The sequence below is a fragment of the Anser cygnoides genome, chromosome 14 (assembly GCF_040182565.1).
Source record: "Anser cygnoides isolate HZ-2024a breed goose chromosome 14, Taihu_goose_T2T_genome, whole genome shotgun sequence".
Lineage (NCBI taxonomy): Eukaryota > Metazoa > Chordata > Aves > Anseriformes > Anatidae > Anser > Anser cygnoides.
In genome coordinates this window covers 6,146,859-6,165,556 of record NC_089886.1, presented here as the reverse complement: position 1 = coordinate 6,165,556, position 18,698 = coordinate 6,146,859, and the positions used below count along the sequence as shown (strand labels likewise).

At 56.6% G+C, this 18,698-nt stretch overlaps 2 protein-coding genes and 1 long non-coding RNA gene across 5 annotated transcripts; 2 read left to right on the top strand and 1 right to left on the bottom strand.

Moving 5' to 3' along the window:
* Positions 1-715: 715 nt before the first annotated feature.
* LOC136791902 (uncharacterized) lies at positions 716-5,491 on the bottom strand. 2 transcript variants are annotated; one of them, XR_010834950.1, is made up of 2 exons: positions 2,981-5,491; positions 716-2,347 (listed from the first exon to the last, which is right to left on the bottom strand). It is a non-coding gene; the product is annotated as an uncharacterized lncRNA (long non-coding RNA). The 2 variants fall into 2 exon arrangements; XR_010834951.1 differs by having other exon boundaries at positions 3,961-5,491.
* A 192-nt stretch (positions 5,492-5,683) lies between these two features.
* On the top strand, positions 5,684-8,750 carry RPS14 (ribosomal protein S14). Its single transcript, XM_048057220.2, has 5 exons — positions 5,684-5,841; positions 6,970-7,120; positions 7,435-7,596; positions 7,802-7,878; positions 8,639-8,750. The coding sequence occupies exons 2-5, from the start codon at positions 6,972-6,974 to the stop codon at positions 8,704-8,706; spliced, it is 456 nt and encodes a 151-aa protein (XP_047913177.1). The 5' UTR covers positions 5,684-5,841; positions 6,970-6,971; the 3' UTR covers positions 8,707-8,750.
* Positions 8,751-13,716: 4,966 nt separating this feature from the next.
* Positions 13,717-18,516, top strand: CD74 (CD74 molecule). 2 transcript variants are annotated; one of them, XM_013175979.3, is made up of 9 exons: positions 13,717-13,874; positions 15,271-15,446; positions 15,554-15,645; positions 15,733-15,795; positions 16,019-16,114; positions 16,285-16,375; positions 16,949-17,137; positions 17,424-17,495; positions 17,745-18,516. In XM_013175979.3, exons 1-9 carry the CDS (start codon positions 13,804-13,806, stop codon positions 17,750-17,752), a joined length of 858 nt encoding a protein of 285 aa, XP_013031433.1. In that variant the 5' UTR covers positions 13,717-13,803; the 3' UTR covers positions 17,753-18,516. The 2 variants fall into 2 exon arrangements, with proteins under 2 accessions (XP_013031433.1, XP_013031434.1); XM_013175980.3 differs by lacking the exon at positions 16,949-17,137.
* The last annotated feature ends 182 nt before the right edge of the window (positions 18,517-18,698 follow it).

The window sequence follows — 18,698 nt, the reverse complement described above, 5'->3', positions numbered from 1 at the left end:
GCAGCAGAAGGTCTGTCTGGAGTTTGGCTCTGGCAGCGCGCTCCAGGAGAGCTTCCTACTCGACGGGAGGCAAGGAAGCAATTTCAATCAAATGAAACAAGCAGATAAACAAACAAATTAAAAAAAAAAAAAAGGGAAGGAAAGAAAAGGAAATAATAGGGAAGGAGACACAAAGAACTGCAGACAATTATGACTGCAAATTTTCTAACGCACTCTGAAGCATTCATTGAAGTCAAAGACTTCTTATCCTTAAACATTTCACTTCTCTCAAAGTCTTTTCTCTAAAGATCTCTGAATATCATGCCTAAGCCAAAGTTACTTGAAAGCTCAGAAAATAAAAAGGGACAAACAGGAAATTTTTCAACTGCGAGCTGCTGTAAGGAATATTAAAGGAATTTTTTCAGCCTTAAACGATTCGCAAACTCAGCCTGAAAGAGTATCTGCACTAGGAATAGCTTTATGAGGCCAAGCTAACCTCTGTCAGAGTTTTAGCAGAGGAAACTCATGTACAAATCATCGAACAAAAAGCCAACGATGAGTAATCAAAGGCACACACCAAAATCTGAGGACAACCTCCAGAATCCACAGTCTCCAGTGGTAAAATTTTCCACTGAATACTTACTTTTGAGAAAAAGGAATTTGTTGAACACTTGCTCAGGCATCTGCTAATACAATTTTTTCAAAAAGAATGACCTACTCGCTGGACACAGAAGGCTGCTCATAAATACATTTGTATTTATTAATACCAGTTCCACCGTTTTACATGAATATCAGACAGCTTTTTTTTTTTTTTCCCTGCCTTCTGTTTGCAAATAGAGTGGAAACCAGTTCCTTTCCTGCATACTTTGACTTGCAGGCTCCTCTTCAGCACATCTGTTGGAAAGAAGTGTAGCAGCTTTCCTCTGCATTGTCTCCAATTTATTAATCAACACCTTCAGCTTCCTACTGAGTTACAGCCGAATTACAGTCCCCTTGAAGTCCATGGCAGCACTTCCACCAACTTCATTAGGACCAGACACTGGCTCTTGAAGTCTCTGCCAATTCCTTAAGTGCTTTAACTTCAGTGTTGGAGATTTCTTTTTTTAATCTTCTTATGCCTGTTTCTGACACATCGTTCTACATGTGTGCATGCACAAACTGCACTTCTAAAACTCAGAAGCCCAATGGCCTTAGAAGTGAAAGGAAAAAACTTTTCTGTCCTTTTTTAAACCTGTGAATGGCTGCATTCATGGCCCCGAATTTCTCTTTATCGGTGTTATTAGAGGAGCGATGCCCTTGTGAGGGGCCTGGAGCTGTTGCCCACCAGCCCCACGAGAGTCCCAGGCGCAGACCCTGCTCCACACCAGGCAGATGGCAAGAGTTCAACCTCCAGGAATAGTTTCGGCCTCTTCTTCCTCCAGTCTCTGTTTCAAGGCCATCGGTCTAGCGACAGCACTTAACGAGTGGCCTGTGGGAACAAGACACGGCCACGGAAACAACGGCCTTCCAGCGCCAAGAATTCCCACTTGCGGAAAGCCCTGAGCGGGGTGCTTCGCGGGGCAGGCCAGGGCTTCCCACCGGCCCCCTCCCAGCCAGGGCTGGTTTCCACCAGGGCCAAAGCCTGGGCCGGATAAAGGATGGAGAGCAGCGTTCCCATTTCGGCTCGCAGGCTCCCTTTCTGTTTAGTCACTGGCTGAGTTATGAAATCCGCTTGCAGCGTCACCGTGTCTGTGGGTTTCCCATGGGCTGGAGAGGCTATAACCAAGAAGCAGCTGGAATTTTAATTACACGTTCAAGAACTAAATCTGAGGGATTTCTCAAAGCAAATACACATCGTCTCTGCCACTGACCTCGCTGTGGCCTGAGCATCCTTCCCGCCAGGCTGGAGGACGCAGTCCTCGAGTCCCTGCCGGGTGCCCCTCCTGTGAATCATCCCAGCCTGGGAAGGTCCTCGGCGCTCAGCAGCCTGGTCCTGGATGGCATTCGGGCAGCTCCCCTGCAGACACACCAGGACTGGTGCAAAGCCTGTGGCAAAGAGAGAGGAGAGAACTCCTCCCCGGGAGTAGGAAAACCCCATCCCGCAGCGTGCCTTGAGGGATTCGGTCCAGCCTGCTTCCCAGCTGCTCTGGGGCTGTGGGCAGCGTTGCATTTGGAAGCGCTGGGTTGCTGGGGTTTTTTGGAAGTTCATCTGGAGCGCCCGTGGTTGTTTCAGCCTGTTACCCTGTAAGTGGAAGCTCGCCCATTTCCGTGCCTCTGGCTTGCATCTGTTCCACAAGGACATCTGCAGGCGGGTGCAAGCCTCGGGGAAGATCACCGCTGTCTGCCCTGTGCACGCACACGGGGCTCCACTGAGCAAGCAGAGAAACAGCTAAAAGGGGAGGAAAAATCCTCAGGGAGGTGAGATTCAAGGGAGGAATGGCAAAACAGAGGGAAACTCAGCCCCTCAAATCAGCGCACCTCAAATCTGGGTAAAAATAGGGCACAGAGGAGTCCCTGCCATCGGGATTTGTATCAGAACAGAGGGCAGGCAAAGGGCAGCAGTGACGGGGGGGATCAGCCTTGCCCAGGCAACCAGCCCCGTCCTTCCCCTCGACAGTCAAATCAACCCACAGGCGGTGTCACTGGAGCCCCTGGCTGGAATTACAGCACTCCTGCCAATGTATATTTTAAAAGACTATCATTCAATATTTAAACAGGAAGATCCCTGATGCAGCGGCAAGCTGCTAATGAAGAGAGGAGCAGGCAGGGTGGCCCGCAGAGTCAAGTGGGCTTTATCACGGCATCCGTGAGCGCAGAAAGCTTTCCTGGGAGGATGCACAGGGAGGTGCAGGGAAGCAGGGAGCCTTATGGAACAAACCTCTTCTCCCTGGAGGGACCTTGCATGCTTGGCCAGAGAAGAGGAAAGATACCTTGAAAGATGTCAGCCTTGCTGGGCACATAGAAGCTCCCCTAAAAAAAATTCAACACCCCCAAGTTGCTCAGCCTCCCCACAGCACCGTACCTGAGCACACGGGTTAAGCTGGAGCCTGCCTCTCTCATCCTGTGGGGCAATGAGGGCATCCCTTATCCCATCGCTTCCCAGTGCTCTCCAGACTTGCTGTGGATTTTCCTCCAGCCCTCTGGGGCACCCAGTTCAGCACCAGCATCAGGAGCAGAAGGCTGTGCTATACAAAGATATTCAGCAGCAGACAAATTCATTGCACTGGTCTCTTTTCATGCCAGAGCACAAAAGCACCAGGCACTAGGGGGGTTCAAAAGTTTCCCATGAGCCAGCAGCAAATTCCTTTGTCCAAGAAGAGGTATTGGACCCTCCCTGCAGAAGCGTTTTCAGGCCTTCAGATTGTGCAATCCCTCCGGTGGAACAACTACACGGAGCCTCCCTCATACCTCATCTACAGCCATCTGCTTCTCCTCTGGTCCTCTGGTTTAAGTGAGGAGGTGTTTAGAAAAGCAGGGCAGGATCAGGCCCAGGAAGCACATCGCAAGTGCTATTAAGTCAGGTTCAATCTGTCTTTTTTTCAAAGGTCTTTGATGTTTCCCATCTTCACTCTCCTGAGCCCTATTTAAATCAGATGGAGCTGATTTAAATATTCACTCACTGGATTGCCTTAATGTAAAACTTTACAGATTTACATTCTATTTGCTGTAGAGGTGTAAGAAGTCTCCCCTGATAATTGTTCTGGGAGGGAGTCCCTGCACCATCATTCACAGCTACAAAGTCTGTGCCACTTACATCAGCCTTCTGACTTCCCAGCAGAGAATTATGTGTATTTAAATATCTCCCATTAGCTCCTTAAGAGAAAATGCTCCAAAGACTTATGCATATTAAAACCTCTATGTATATCCCCTTATGGGTAAAATTCCTGAACACCTCCTTATAGTCTTATAGAGATAAATTTTCTGGGAGAATGATAGGAAGCGTTATGCAACCAGCTCTTAGAGGAGGAAATAAGGCAGACACTAACAACATTAGAAACCTACTTGATTCCTGCAGAAATTTGTTAGGAGAAAGAAGCACGTACAGCTGGGCTACATTAGCAGGTAAGCCTCATCTAGGAGTCTCCTGGGATCAGGCAGCTCAACGAAGAGGTTGAAGGTCTAAGATGTCAGCAGAGATGTTGATTGTAGGGAGTCTTTCTGTTTGGTTTTCTTTAATGGGTCAGGCAAGGTCGCTGCACATTAAGCTAGGGCTTTAAGGTCTTAATTGAAAGCCTTGAATTGAGCGGTAGCTGTCCTCCTGGATGAAGACATTAAGCTTAGACCTGGTGCTGTCAATAGCTGGGAGTCACCCGATGGCACTGTGGGTTACGAACAAAGCAGAATCGCACATTCTCCGCTCAAGCCTCTTCTTGCACAGCGTGAGATTTTGTTGGCTTCACCAGGGGCACGCTTACACCCCCAGGAGGCTCAGTGGCCATTCACATTGTGGGTGAATGGGGTCTTGGTGGAGAAACGACACTGCCCTGCAGGACTCCAGGCCTTTCCAGCGGGCTGGAGCAAAAGTGTCTGAGCTTCTTTTACAGCCGAGCAACCCGGGCAGCTGTTTGGATCCCCACAAGAGATGCAGTTGTGCTCAGCCACCCACCAGCAGTGCGAGAGGAGCAGCTGGTGCCCGGCCTCTGCCGGGGCCTCCCAGGCCCGGTGCCAGCTCTGCCCGGGGCCAGGACTGCAGCTGCTGGACCAGGGGGGCCGGGGGCCCCGTCCCCACGCACGTGCTGCACCAAATCCCCCCGTCTGTTTGTGAAACCGCTTCAGGCCTGTGCTTCTCGGGGTCCCCTGGCACAGCTCTGCCAGGAGCACAGCCGTAACGTGCTGAGGGAAGCCCTGGGGTAGACGTAGTTATGCCAGTATTAAATGCTCCCCGTCTCATTTATTTTGCTTCGCTGAACTGGAATAAGCAGTTTTTTATACTGGCGGCACTTGCCACATCAGCTACGCTAACGTAGTTTGAACAGAACTTCGATGCGTGCACAAAGCCCAGTGGAAAGCTCTGCACCGCGGCTTCTGCTTCGGGTTGGCTTCTGTCGGTGAAACCAGGTTAAAACAGAGACCTGACGGCCCCCTGGAACAACCGGCCGGAGAGGCTGAAGCAGGGCTGGTGGCCGCTTGAGACAGCTATTGTAGCCCTCACACCTGGCACACACTGACCCATCCCACCACAGCGGGAAGCTGGGCCGTGTGGCACCGTTATGCAGTGCTTAGGAAGAGCCCTTTAATTACGGCAAAACGCCGCCCAAGGGGAAAGAGAAAGGCTCGCAGACCCCCTTCTCTGAGGGACAGCACTCTTCTGAAGGGTGGCGCCGCCATCTTGGGGAGGGGACTGCTGCCAGGCGGCCGCCGCCATCTTGAAGGGGGCGGCCCCGGGGAGGGGGGGGGGGTGGGGGCGCCGCCATCTTGAGGAGGGCGGTCCCGGTTGAAGCGGGCGCCGCCATGTTGGGGAGGGGAGTGCGGAGCAGCGAGCGCCGCCATCTTGAGGAGGGCAGCTCCCGTGGTGGCGGACGCCGCCATCTTGAGGAGGGCAGCCCCGGTTGAGGCGGACGCCGCCATCTTGAGGAGGGCAGCCCCGGTTGAGGCGGACGCCGCCATCTTGAGGAGGGCAGCCCCGGTTGAGGCGGGCGCCGCCATTTTACGGAGGCCGGCCCGGCTGCGCTCCCTAGCGCTGTTCACGGCTGTCCCCGGGGCGGCGGGGCGCCGCGCCGTGCAGAGCCGAGCACCCCCCGCCCCCGCGATCCGTGAACCCGCTACCGTGTGCGGGCGGAAGCCGGCCTCCCGCCGCCATCCCTTCCGGGTGAGCGCGGCCACCTCCGCCCCCTGCGCCCTGCCACTTCCTTTCCAGCGGCGGCCGCCGGAGCAGACGGGCGGGTGAGTGAGGGGGAGCCGCCGCCATCCGCCGCCATCCGCGGCTCCCCGCGCCGGCCCCGCTCGCCGCCCGCCTGCCCGGCCCCGGGGCTGCCTGGGGGGGGCGCTCCCGGCGGAGCGCGGCGCTAGGCCGCGGCCGAGCCGGGGGCTGGCGTAGGTGGGCGGCCGGCGGAGGGCCGGCGTACCGGGATGGGCACGGCGCGGCCGGCCGGGGGTGGAGGAGGAGGAGGAGGAGGACTGGGGGTCTGGGGTCTGGGGTCTGGGGTCTGGGGCTTGCCCTGGGCCTGGCACCGGCCCCCGGCAGCGGCTCCGTGCGGCCTCCTGGGTGCGGGGTGGCCAGGGCCGCGTCCAGGGTGCGTGCAGGCCGATGCCGAAGAGCAGCAGGCTCTTCGGAGCTGATACTGGCATGAGGTGCCCGTGGCTTAGCGTGCTCTGTGGTTTGGGAAGTGAGTGCTGCTGAGCTTTATGCGCCTGTAAACAGCGGAGTTGCTTTGGGATGGTAACATCGATGCAGCCTTTCACTGGGCGTGCCAGAAAGGTTTGTTGGAGTGCCCCTGTAGGCCTTGATAAACAGTCGGGATTACATGCTGTTCCTCGGTAGAGAGGAGGCCATCAGGCTAAGACTTGTGGATAAAAGTAGGTCATGCCTTGACTTCATTTTCTTAATGAAGTCGTTATATTTTTTTCTCCTGCAAAGTACTTACTGTAGCTGGTGTTTGGTGAGAGAGGACAGCAGGGAACCATCTCGCTGTGCTCCAGGAGCAGATGTGTGGGATCACCAGGCACGGAACCAAACATTCCTGAGTGCTACATTTGCCACTATTTGCATGAGGTGGAGGCTTTAAAGGCAGAAGCACCAGCAGCTTGAGACCCCGCTAAGCAGTTGTGGGTGCTGGCCTGCTTGCCAGCATACAGCAAAGCTGCAAATACTTGGGTTTTCTTATTTTTAAGAAGTCCAGTTATATCCCAAAATTGCCAGATGCATTTTGCCATCAGGAACTCAGTTGTCTTGCTTGGTGGGAGGTTGTGATTGCAGTTTGGCTCATAAAATCCTTTAAGAGAATGCTGAGAAATCCACCATCACACATATTTCACATACTAATGTGGTTTTTTGTTGTTGTTCTTGTTCAGAAATGGCACCCCGAAAGGGTAAGGAGAAGAAGGAAGAACAGGTCATCAGCTTGGGACCTCAGGTCGCTGAAGGAGAAAACGTGTTTGGCGTCTGCCATATCTTTGCTTCCTTCAACGACACTTTTGTCCATGTTACTGATCTCTCTGGCAAGTGAGTATTGCACACTGGTCACCTCGCTGCAGTACCTGGCTTTTTCACTTTTGAAAACAGAGATTGTATTTGGCAAGAAGGTCCAGTGCAGTCCTCGAACTTCTGCTGAGCCGTAAGATAAGATGCTATGCGTTTGTGATCGTAGATGTCTCGATGTGCACCTCTGTGGTGAATGTTGTGCTTGAGGTACTGCACAGTGGCTTACTGATCCAGCAGTGTGTCAGAATGGCTGGTTCCATCACCGCGCTGAAGCTGGTTTGTAGGAAGGAGAGGGAAATTGCTTTTTTTCTGAACATGTTCTTTTCTGTTTGTAGGGAAACCATCTGCCGTGTGACTGGTGGCATGAAGGTGAAGGCTGACAGAGACGAGTCTTCTCCCTACGCAGCTATGCTGGCAGCTCAGGATGTCGCCCAGAGGTGCAAGGAGCTGGGCATCACTGCCCTGCACATTAAGCTGCGGGCAACTGGTGGAAATAGGTACATTGGAGGGGTCGGGCACTGGTATTCAGAGGGTGTGCCTGGTCTTGGAACCAGTTTGGTTTGGATCTGAGACAGGAGGAAGGTGAGTTCCAGTACTGGGACGTTCTGAAGTGGGGAGCTGATTTTTAAAATGAGTTGTTTGTGAATTGTGTTCAACTTGTGAGTCGTTTAAGAGATTGATGGCTGTGATTCTCTCTTCCAGGACTAAGACTCCCGGTCCTGGTGCTCAGTCAGCCCTGAGAGCTCTGGCCCGATCCGGAATGAAGATCGGCCGTATTGGTGAGTGATGGAGGAAGTGCTGCGTAGGTGGCATGTGGCACTGTGTATCCGTGCGGAGCCTTGCTGCTAAAGTAAAGTTTTGAGGAATTATTAAGCAGAAGGAGCTCTGGGCTTATATGCCACAGGATTCTTGTGCTTGGTGTAACAGGTTGATTTGGGGATGTCCTGCTTAGCTTCTGTCACACGCCACTGTAGGTAGGGTTTGATTAAAATGATGCATCTTTAATTGAAGACTCACCAGGAGGTGGCGTGAGTTGGCTCCGGATTCCAAGTGTTTGGCTCCATGATGGGCCTCTGATGTAACGTTGCTTGTGCTAGAGCTGTTCAGCTACCTGGAAGTGTTGTGCTGGTCTTGGTTATTACTTACTCATTCTGAAACTGAGTTCCTCAAACTGTTTGAGGGAGAATCCTGAACTTTGTAGGGGAGTTGCAAGACGTGGTAGTGCTGGCTGCCCTAAAGTCACACTGCGTGCAGTCTGTTTCTTTAAAAGTGCTGTGGCTACTTGGTTTAGGTGGGCAGGAAGATGGGGATTTCTGCATCTTTGGCATTAAAATCCTTGGGTACCCAGCATTTGGTGATTTCATAGATACTTTACCTCCCATGGACTGTTCTGCCAGTGCGTGGCTTCTGCAGCAGCTGCTTGCCAAGGTGCAGGATGTTGGGGCTGACTGCGTAGGGTGGCTTTGCCCAGTTGGTTTCTTGGGGTTCCTCTGGAAGCTAACTTTTTTTTTTTTTATTATTCTTTCTTTCCTCCCACAGAGGATGTCACTCCCATCCCCTCTGACAGTACTCGCAGAAAGGGTGGTCGCCGTGGACGTCGTCTGTAAACAATGCTGCACCTTTCATTATTAAAGCTCTCTTACAAACCTTTTCTTGTCTGTGTATTCGCTTGCTGAGGTACGCTCAGAATTTGAGCAGCTTCAGTTTGATTACAGCCACAAACGGCTTATCCTCTGCAGTTGGACTTCCTGTTTGTGCTGCAGGTAGCACCGCCACAACAGAGGAGCTGTGTGTGCTCGAACATACACCAGGAAAGCTTCTAAAAGCACTGAAATTACAGCTCCCTCAGCTGCTCTGTTGATACATTTATGCTTCCAGATGTATTTCAGAAAAATGACTCCTCGCTTCCTGGTTGTGCCCTGCTTCCTGCGCTGATGTTTACCTTACGCTAAATGTGCTGCCATCACGTGGAATAAATGCCCACTTCCACCTTTTAAAATGTTCTCTTCGCAGCTCTCCAAGCTTTTAAATTACTTGTTTTTATCACCTCCTTGGCTATAGTAAGATTTTAGACCAAGGGAAGATGTGTGGGCATAGGGTATTTGAGAAGTGTAGTTTAAGATGGCTGAGTTTCTTTATGTTCATGGTGTCAAGCCGACAGTTAAAATAGTTGTGGCTTCTGCCTTTCAAGAGATGAAATTATCAAAATTCCTTCTGTGAAATGGTGACTGCAGCCCTAATGCTGTGCGGTGCCTGCGGTGACGTGGGTCAGTCTTCTGATCTCCAGGGCGAGGCACTGTGTAGCAGGCAGCTTATTTTAGAGGCAGGTAGAGTCTGTCCTGCTTCTCAGTTGCAATTCCGTGCTCTTCAGTAGCAGTCTGTCTTGGCAACGAGCAAGTACTTCTAAAACGGTTGTCCAGGAATACTTGCAGTCAGGGTTAAGTGATGGTAGCTGTGTCTTAATGAGGATTGATGAAAACTTAGAATTTTTAGCACTGTTACATGGCAAATATAAATCATCGTATAAATGATGATGTGTGGCCTATAAATGAAGTTGGAAGGCAATGTTCTGGGGTCCTGGGCCCTTGGACAAAATCTGTCTCAAGATCCTGAGGCCTGAGAACTTCACTCCTTTCCTGTAGGCTCTTTCCCACACCTTTGTATCTTAAAATACTTCACAGGATTCCTTTACCTACCCACCTTCCTCGTTACAAGAAAGGACACCTTGACTAGCAGCTTTGTTGGAGGCGCTCTGCTTTCAAAGCAGGCTCTGTTCCAGTGAGGCTGCTCACCCCAAACAAGATCCAGGGCACATTGCTCCTGCCAAGCTCCGTTTTCAGCTCTCCAGCGCTAGCTCACGCGGTGAAAGGGGATGTAAGTTGTTGGAGGAAATGAGACTGATCTGAAGCCATGGTGCGTCTTACTTTCTGTAGTTAAAAAAGCTTGGATGCTTGTGGTTTCGGAGTTAGTCACGATCTCTTCGAGGTGTCCCTGCTGTGGAAAAGAAAGCTATGCTTGTCAGCGAGCTAACGAGCAGTGGGTTTTCTGCAAGCTGTTGCTTAATACATGACTTCCCGTTTTTGTGGAAAAAAAAAATCTCTGCCTGGACCCGTGTTCCTAAGCCAGCATTTCTCTTGGCATAGCCGGGGTGTTTTATTTGTAATTTTATATGCGGCTGTGGAAAACTTTAGAAATAAACTTTCCCTTCTGTCTTAAAAGTGCATTATTGCAGTTTAAATAGCTATTTTCCTGTACTCTTAAGTGTTCTTTGAACTTTGTGTGGAGAAAGTGCTGAAAAAAAATGAAGCCAACAGTGGTTTGTTCAGCCAGCGTGGAGCTGAACGCAGCCTAGTGCTGAGGAGGGGACAGGGCAGAGCTGTGCGAGAGCAGGGAGCAAAGGCGCTGGGTGGTAACACAGCTCTACTCAGTACGATCTTTATTAAAAAAAAAAAAATCCTAAATACAGTTAAACCTTGTCACTGTTTTGGTGTTACTCTGTCCAAGGCGACATTAATCGGGCTGCTTCATGAAGGGGGTGTTTGGGGAAAGCTCTGGGAACGCAAAGCAGAGCACCGCTGCTGTGTTGGGAGCTCGTTGAAAAGGGAAGGTGGCTGCCTCCGCCGTGCTCCGCGAGCACGCAGAGGGAAGCGGCTTTGGGGCTGCCTGGCTGAGCCCTCCCACGCAGGAGGGTCAGGGCTGGCTGGCAGGCAGTGTCCCTGGGGGCCAGGGGCTGTAACCCCAAGCCGTGCCTCGCTTTACTCCACCAGTTGCTCAAGCTGAGCCCTTCCTGCCCGACCCATGAACCTGCTGCCCCGCTCGGCCTTTGCCTTTCCTCCCCCAGGAAGGTTTTCTGGAGCTCACGCAGGTGGCAGGAGAGCTTTGCCCTCTGCGGGAGGGCGGATTTGCTTCGTTAACCCTCAGTCTGTGGAAGCAGGAGCCCTGCTGGGTGCCCGGAGCTGCCGTAACCCCCCCGTGTCCCTCGGCGAGCCGGGGCAGGGTGTTCCCGCTGCACTGAGCGCGGCGCGTGGGCTGGGCGTTTAATGGCAAACTGCTTTTATTTTTCAGCTGATCTGACGTCTTTGGAACAACCTCTTGCAGCGGCGTGAAATCCCCCAGAAGAGAAATAGCAAATGAGGAAGAGAAAGGGGAGAGCCGGGCTGTGGTGGGAGCACAGGTCCTGGGGCCTGGCCGGGGCCCACTGCGGCCTCCTGGAGAGGCCTCGCGGCTTGTGCCTCTTCCTGCCCCCGTAGAGCTAGTTTATGTCGTGCAGTCACGTGTGAATCCACCCGTCCTGTAAAAATACCCCAAAAACAGAGCCAAGAGGTGCCAGGCATGTGGCAGTGATGGGTCTGTGTTTGCTGGTGGCTCCTGGGGCCCTGTGAGAGCCCCTGGCCCTGCCATTGCTGTCACAGGCAGCCAGAACCAAGTGCCGTCAGGGGAGTGTCCCCAGGGATGTTTCCACCTACATGTCTGAAATAAAGGCTCTGCCGGCCTGGGTCAAGGTCTTCGGGTAGCATACAAGTCTGAACCAAGCCCCAAAATTGCTCCTTATCCCAGATGTTAAGGTAGCTCGGTTTGCCCCCAAAAATACGGCTGTTTCCCCAGCCCCCTGTAACAGCGCATATTGTCACAGCTTTCACGGGTAGTGCAAAACGGAGCTGTCCTGACTCCTGCACGGAGAGATTTGGGTGGGATTTTGGATGGTCTCGGTCCACAGCCCGGTTCTGGATGCCCATGGGCAGGATCATAGGGTGGACGGCTCCGTGTGCGCTCCTGCAAGTGGACAGGTCCCCTGGGGATGGGGGGGACATGGGGCTGGGGGCTGCACCCCGCTGGCTGGGGCCGGGCACAGCCCTGAGGCGGTGGAAGAAACACTGGGGGGGGGGGGGGGGGGGGGGGGGAAGGATGAAAGCTGCTAAACAAAAGGTCGCCATCTTCCTAGGAAAAGTGATAACTTACTTCCGTAAAACTTTAAATACCGCAGCCTTCTGTGCAAAACATTTTTTTCTTAATTAAATCCCTGTGTGCAGAGCAAGGGCTGATCCAGTGCTGAAAGCCCCGCGCTGGGCTCGGTGCCGGGGCAGTCCCGGCTCAGGGCTCACCCCCGGTGTGGGGGCAGTTGCAGCCCACACCCCCAGCAGCTCTTTGCCTACAGCACGGGGCAGACCTCCATGAAATCGCTGCTGCTTTCACTTTCCGAATTCCTGTTCCCTCTCCCCAGTTCCCCCTCGGGCCAAAAGCTCTGGTGGTGGCACGGCCCCAGGGCTGGGGGCTCACAGCCCCGCTCCCCCCCTGCACCCAGCGAGGAGCCGAGGAAACCAAATCCCTCGGATCCCCTCCGTGCCTGCCACGGGCTGGGTGAGGGGAGCGATGGAAATTTTACCGGGTGGTTTCATGGGATTTTTTTCCCTTTTGAATGCTCAGGGTGTGTTGCTGGCTTCTGCAGACATGCTAAAGAGTTGCTTGTCCTCAGAGCAGCAGGGAGGTTAATAGCTATATTAATTGCTATATTAATTATAATAATTAATGCCTGCTTCTGGGGATGGTGCAAGGGGGCTCCTGCGAGCCCCTGCCCCAGTCCTTGGGAGTGGCTTCGGGTATTCCTCAGCCACATTTCTCAGAGAGATTTTTTTTTTTTTTTTTGCAGTGCAATCCCTGCCGGCACAAAATATTTGTGGGAATATTTGCTAAAGAACCCCACTCGTCCTTGTCCCAGCACTAAAACTTTGTGCAGCAGGAGCAGCGCGCGCGGAGGGCTGCCCAGTGACTGGTGACACCACCCAGCGCCCAGCCCTCGCTTGAATTTCCCACCCGGGTCTGCTCTCGGCTGCGCCCTGCCTGCAGCCGTGCTGGGTCCTACCGCTGGGGCCGTGGAGCTGTGGGGCCGTGCCCCCGCTGGGCTGCCCCGGCCTGCTGTAAAATCACCGAGTGCCAGCGTTGTGCAGGGACGGGGGCTGCATGGCCCCCCCTGTGGTGTGTGTGGGGGGGGTCCCATTTGTGGGGCTGCTCCTCCTCCCTCAGCTTTGGGGTGGGGGCTGCTCGTGGGCACCCCAAACCCACCGCAGGCAGGGTGTGAGGGTGGCTTGGAAACACCCAGCTCTTCTTCAAATGGTGCCCCTCAGTCCTTGGGCACTGGGGGGGGGCAGGATGAAAGTGCCCCCCGAGGCAGGGAGCTGGGCTGGGGTGCAGCTCGGCCCCGGTGGCGGAGGTGTGAGAGGGTTTGCTCCGACGGCAGGCCCCTCGTGGGGGTCCCGCTCAGCCTCTGGCGGGTGGGAGCCCTCCCCAGTGCATCCCACCTCTGCACCCCACTTCTCCCACCCCGTACCCACATCCCACCTCCACACCCCACTTTTCCTATCCTACACCCTGTGCCCCACACCCCATCCCCTGCCCCTGGGGACCCCGGAGCCCCGTGAAGCTGGGCCGGGTGTCACGGCGTGGCGGTGGGACGGGAAGCGATGCCCAACACAGCGGCAGCGACATATTCGGGACGGGACCCGGCGTCATCTCTGGACCAGAGACCTTCCGAGCAGAGCTCTGCCTGGCAACAGCTGATGCGGGTACCGGCAGCCAATGGGGCTTTTTTTTTCCTGCCCCCCCCCGCTAGGGGTGGCAGTGGGGGGGTGCCCCAGGGGGGGTATTTCCATCCGCGGCCCCCCCCGGGCTCTCATTTCCCCATCGGGCGCAGTGCCGACGGTGCAGCCATGGCCGAGGAGCAGCGGGACCTCATCTCCGATCGCGGCAGCGGGGTGCTCCCCGTCGGGGACACCCAGAGGTGCTGGGGGGGGGGGGGGTCTCGGTGGGGGGCAGGGGAGGACAAAGTGGCTGTGGGGCATTTGGGGGTCACGCTGCGGCTGTGGGGCTAAATGGGACGTGGTTGAGCGAAGGCGGGTGCGGCGTGGCCGTGGGGTGGAAGGGGTCGGGGCATGGCCGTGGGGCAGCGGCACGGCGTGGTTATGGGGTTGGGGGCGGCTTGGGGCCGAGGGGGGGGGGGTCGCAGAGCGTCTGTGGGGCATTTAGGGCACGGTGTGGGTACGGGGCGGGCAGGTTCACGACGTGGCGTTGGGGCAGACGAGGGCACGGCGTGGCGGTGGAGCAGCGGGGTCATGTCGCGGCTGCATGTTGGTGGGGGAACGGCGCGGCTGTGGGGCTGAGAGCTTCGTGTGCCGGCCGTGGGGCGGGCGGGGGGCACCGCGTGGCCGTGGGGCGGGCGGGTTCCTGGCCTGGCTGTGGGGCAGCTTCGTGTGCTGGCCGTGGGGCGGGCAGGCTCCCAGCCCGGTTATAGGGCCGGGCAGGCTCCCAGCCCGGTTACGGGGCGGACGAGGGCCCAGCACGGACCCAGGGCCCCACGGGGCCACCGCCACGTCCCAGCCAGCCCCCACCTCCCAGCCTCTTTGCCCCCCCGATTAAACACCCCCAGCCAATGAAAAACCCGGGAGCAGTGACATCATCGGTCACCAGGCAGACCGCCTGGCGGCGAGGCCAGATCCAGACGCGTCCCTCAGCAGCGGCGGAGCAGGGGAGCACCCTTGGGTGCCGCACCTCGCAGGGCACGGGCGGCTCCTTGGGGCACGACGCGGCCCGGGAGGGCTCGGGGCCAGGCCACGCAGCCATTTTCTGCCTTCGTTTGCCTTTTTTTTGGCTTCTGCGTGCGATCCCAACGCCGCACCCTGGGCACGCATCCAGGCTGCGGAGAGCGGGGGCTCCGCTCCTTTCCTTTCTCAGATTTATTTATTTTTTTTTAATAAATAAGAAATAACTCAGGACGTGTTTTCTGACCCCTGGGACCAGCCAGGCTTCGGGTGGCCTCACCGCCCCCCGTGTAGGGCCATGCCCCAGACACCCCAGCCCCACGGGTGCCCCCACGTCTCCCCACCGCGGGTTTCGGTTCCCGGTGCGCGGCAGCCACCCGAGCGCTGACGTCTCGCTCGTGCAGCACCCGGCCGTGCCCGGGAGGGATTTGCATTTGTCTGGGTGCAAGCGAGCTCCTCGGAGCAGGGCTGATTTGGGGTGGCGCGGGGTTAAGGGGCAAGACGTGGCTGCAGGAAGGTTTGGGGACAGGTGACCACAGGGCTCCCCTATTCGGTACGGGGCATTCGGAAGGGATTTGGAAATCCGCAGCCGGGAGGAGGAACACCACGACCGTGACCGGGTCCCTCTGTGTCCCGCAGGTCTGTCTTCGGCCGCAGAGCCGCCCTCTCCACGCTCTCCATCCTGGTGGCCCTGCTGATCGCCGGCCAGGCCGTCACCATCTACTTCGTGTACCAGCAGAGCGGGCAGATCAGCAAGCTGACCAGGACCTCGCAGAACCTGCAGCTGGAGGCGCTGCAGCGCAAGCTGCCCCAGAGTCAGTAGCCCCCGTGGCATCGCCGTGATGGGGATCAAAACGGGGGGGTTCACAGCGAGGGGCTGCCCCGCTGCGCCCTGCTCCTCACGCCGCTCCCCCCTTGGCAGGCAGCAAGCCCGCGAGCAACATGAAGATGTCCATGGTGAACACCCCCCTGGCCATGAGGGTCCTGCCTCTTGCCCCCTCCGTAGACAGCATGGTAAGCCACAGTACGGCCACATGCCCCCCCCCTGTGCGGGGCTCGCCGCCCCCTCGTGCTCACCCCCCCTCTGCTTCCCTTCCCCAGCCCGTGAAGGACATGGGGCCCCGCAGCAACAAGACCGAGGACCAAGTCAGGCACCTGCTGCTGGTAAGCTCCCCCATGAGCTCCGCCGAGCCCCACGGCTGCCCCCTGCGCTGCAGGAGGCGATGGGACCCTTCGCTCCGAGCTCTCCTGGCTGGGGCTGGGTTTTCCTTGGGCTCTTGGAGCTCCTGGGCTTGGTAACACCAGCCTAGGCGACGGAAGCTGGCCTTCCTCCCACCCCGTCCCCGCGTTCTCCCTCCTTTGTCTCACCACGGCGTGCCCTCTGCAGCAAGGAGACCCCAGGAAGATGTTCCCGGAGCTGAAGGACAGCCTGCTGGACAACCTGAAGAGCCTGAAGAAGACCATGACCGACGTGGACTGGAAGGTCAGTGCCGGTCTCTGTCCTCTCCTGCCCTTCCCTTGCTGCCTTGGCCTGGGGGGGGGGGGGTTGGGACCGGCGTAAATCCTGCCGGTACCAGGGCTCAGGACCCTGGGCAGCACAACGCCCCCCAGCACCGCTGCAGCTCCCGGCTGACGCTCTGCTCCCCCCTGCAGTCCTTCGAGTCCTGGATGCACAAGTGGCTGCTGTTTGAGATGGCCAAAAGCCCCAAGCCGGACGAGCGTAAGGCCATCCCGGCAGAGAAAGGTACCGGGGTGGGGGCCCTGAGCTGGCGGAGGGTTAGGGCCGACCCTTCGGGAGGTGTCGCCCCAAAGGCAGCTGCACCCCCCCGTCCCCTGCCCGCTCGTGGCCTCCGGCTCCTCGTGACCTCTTCTTCCCGTGGTCAGCCTCCGTTCGGAGGCCCTTGGGGCGAGCAAGGCTGAAAAGCCAGAGCGGCGCCCCGACCCCTCGGTGTTTGGTTACCCCAGGGCTTCAGGGAGATCACCGGGGGGGGGGGCGTAAAGTTAATTAGCTGCTTCAGGGAGATCACTGGGGCAGATCACTGAAGTTAATTAGCTGCTTGAGGCGGATCGCTGAAGTTAATTAGCTGCTTCTGGATGAGAAGGCAGGGTCACGCCGCTTGCTCCCATTAGGGTAAATGGGTTTCCTTGGGGAAATCCCAGCGAGACAATGCTCCCGAGCCACAGCACGTCGCTGCAGGTTCCCAAAATCGGCTCGCCCGGCTTCCTCCCCCCTGCTGCAGCCCTTTCGGCTCCCGGGCGGTAGAACGGCCCGAGGAAGGAGCTCACGGCCTCTCCTGTTTGTTTTTTATTGCCCTAGTGCAAACTAAGTGCCAGGCGGAGGCCAATTTCGGTGGTGTCCATCCGGGTCGCTTCCGCCCCGAGTGCGATGAGAACGGTGACTACCTGCCCAAGCAGTGCCTCGCCAGCACGGGCTACTGCTGGTGCTGCTACAAAAACGGCACCAGGATTGAGGGCACTGCCACCCGGGGAGAGCTGGACTGCTCGGGTAGGTGGTGGGGCGAGCGGCGTGCCCGGCCTGCTGCTCGCGGTCAGGGAGGAGGAGAGGCAGCCAGGGAGAGGAGAGGATGCTCAGCGCCGTGCAGAGGTGCTGGGCAAGGGCGAGCACGGGGCTAGCACCCGTCCCCCCGGCTCCTGGTGCCAGGGGAGCCGAGGCGTTGCATGAACCTTCCCCAAACCACAATTAAAGCCCCATGCGCCGAGCTGCCGAGCCCCCGGGGTGCTGGATGAGGCCGTGGGGGGCTTCACGCTGAGCCGCCGCTGTCCCCCCGCAGGGGCCACGCTGACGGAGCCCGAGGAGATGATCTTCTCTGGGGTGGACATGCTCAAGCTGGGCGCCGACAAAGGTGAGAACAAGGCGGGTGGTCTTCGGGGATATGGGCACGGGAGGGGATGCGGACACGGGCCTGGGCTGCTCATGGGCTGGATGAGGCCAGGAGCAGCATGGAGACGCCTCGGGGCCACCGGGTCACAGGGCTGGAAGAGCTCTGCTCTCACCCCTGCCCTCCAGCAGCAGTGTGGGGACGAAGGGGGCAGAGCTGGCTCACTGCGCCTGGAGCCTGCTGATCCCCCCCCTTCTCTTTCTCTCACGACAGCCAAGTAGAAGAGGACACCCGCAGATGCCCACGCGGCCTTCAGCAGCCCAGCTCGGGTTGTTTGCTCTATCTCATTTCTGCTCTTACCTCGCTTTCCCGAAAACCCTAGGGCACTCCTTCCCAGGCAGCGATTGCTTCCCTTCCCCTGCTCCAGGGCCTGGCCTGGGGCTGATGGCAGTTGGCTGGGGCTGCCCCAGGGTAAATGCTACAGGGGAAACATTTGCTAAAACTTTAGGTGGAGCAGGCTGGAACACGATTTCAGCCGCAGCAGCCCACCAGCCCTTTCCCCTGTTGCTGACGGGGTGTGAGCTGCAGTGAGGGCGTTGTGTGAAGGTCACCACCCGGTTCCCAGCCCTGTGCCTGTCCCCCTGGGCACCTCTCCCCTGGCATCCCTCAGCACCAGGCCCTGGCATGCCGAGATTGCCCCTGCTGAAGAACGAGCCACTAATGAATGCTTTCTTACACTGAACAAACATTAAACGCAGCAAAACAACCTCCACGAGCTTCTTAACTAAACCCTGTAGGCAGAGGCTCTGTTAGACTACTAAAGCTTCCTATTTCTTGCATTTTTTTTAATACTCGGTTTGTAGGGATAGGTGCTCACCTTCAGCTTCTCCCTTCAGGGTGGGGAACGGCCACGGCCGTGGGTAGCGGTGGGAACAGGAGCAAGTCCTGGAGTCAGAGGGGCTTTTCATTTTCCTGACAGATCTGATACTTCCTTTATAAATGATGTCACAAGCTAATTATTTCAAATAAACTTTTGAATAAGAAAGCCTTGTAAGCAAGCAGCTCCAGGGCTGGGTACTTGCGATAACCAAGATTTCAGGAAAACAAAACTGCAGGGCCCCTCCGGCCACACTCCCATGCCCAGGTACACAACCACGTTCCTTACCCCACTTGTCCAATGGCCCCTGCCCAGCTCTGGAGGCTGAGATCACCTTCAAATGCATTGGG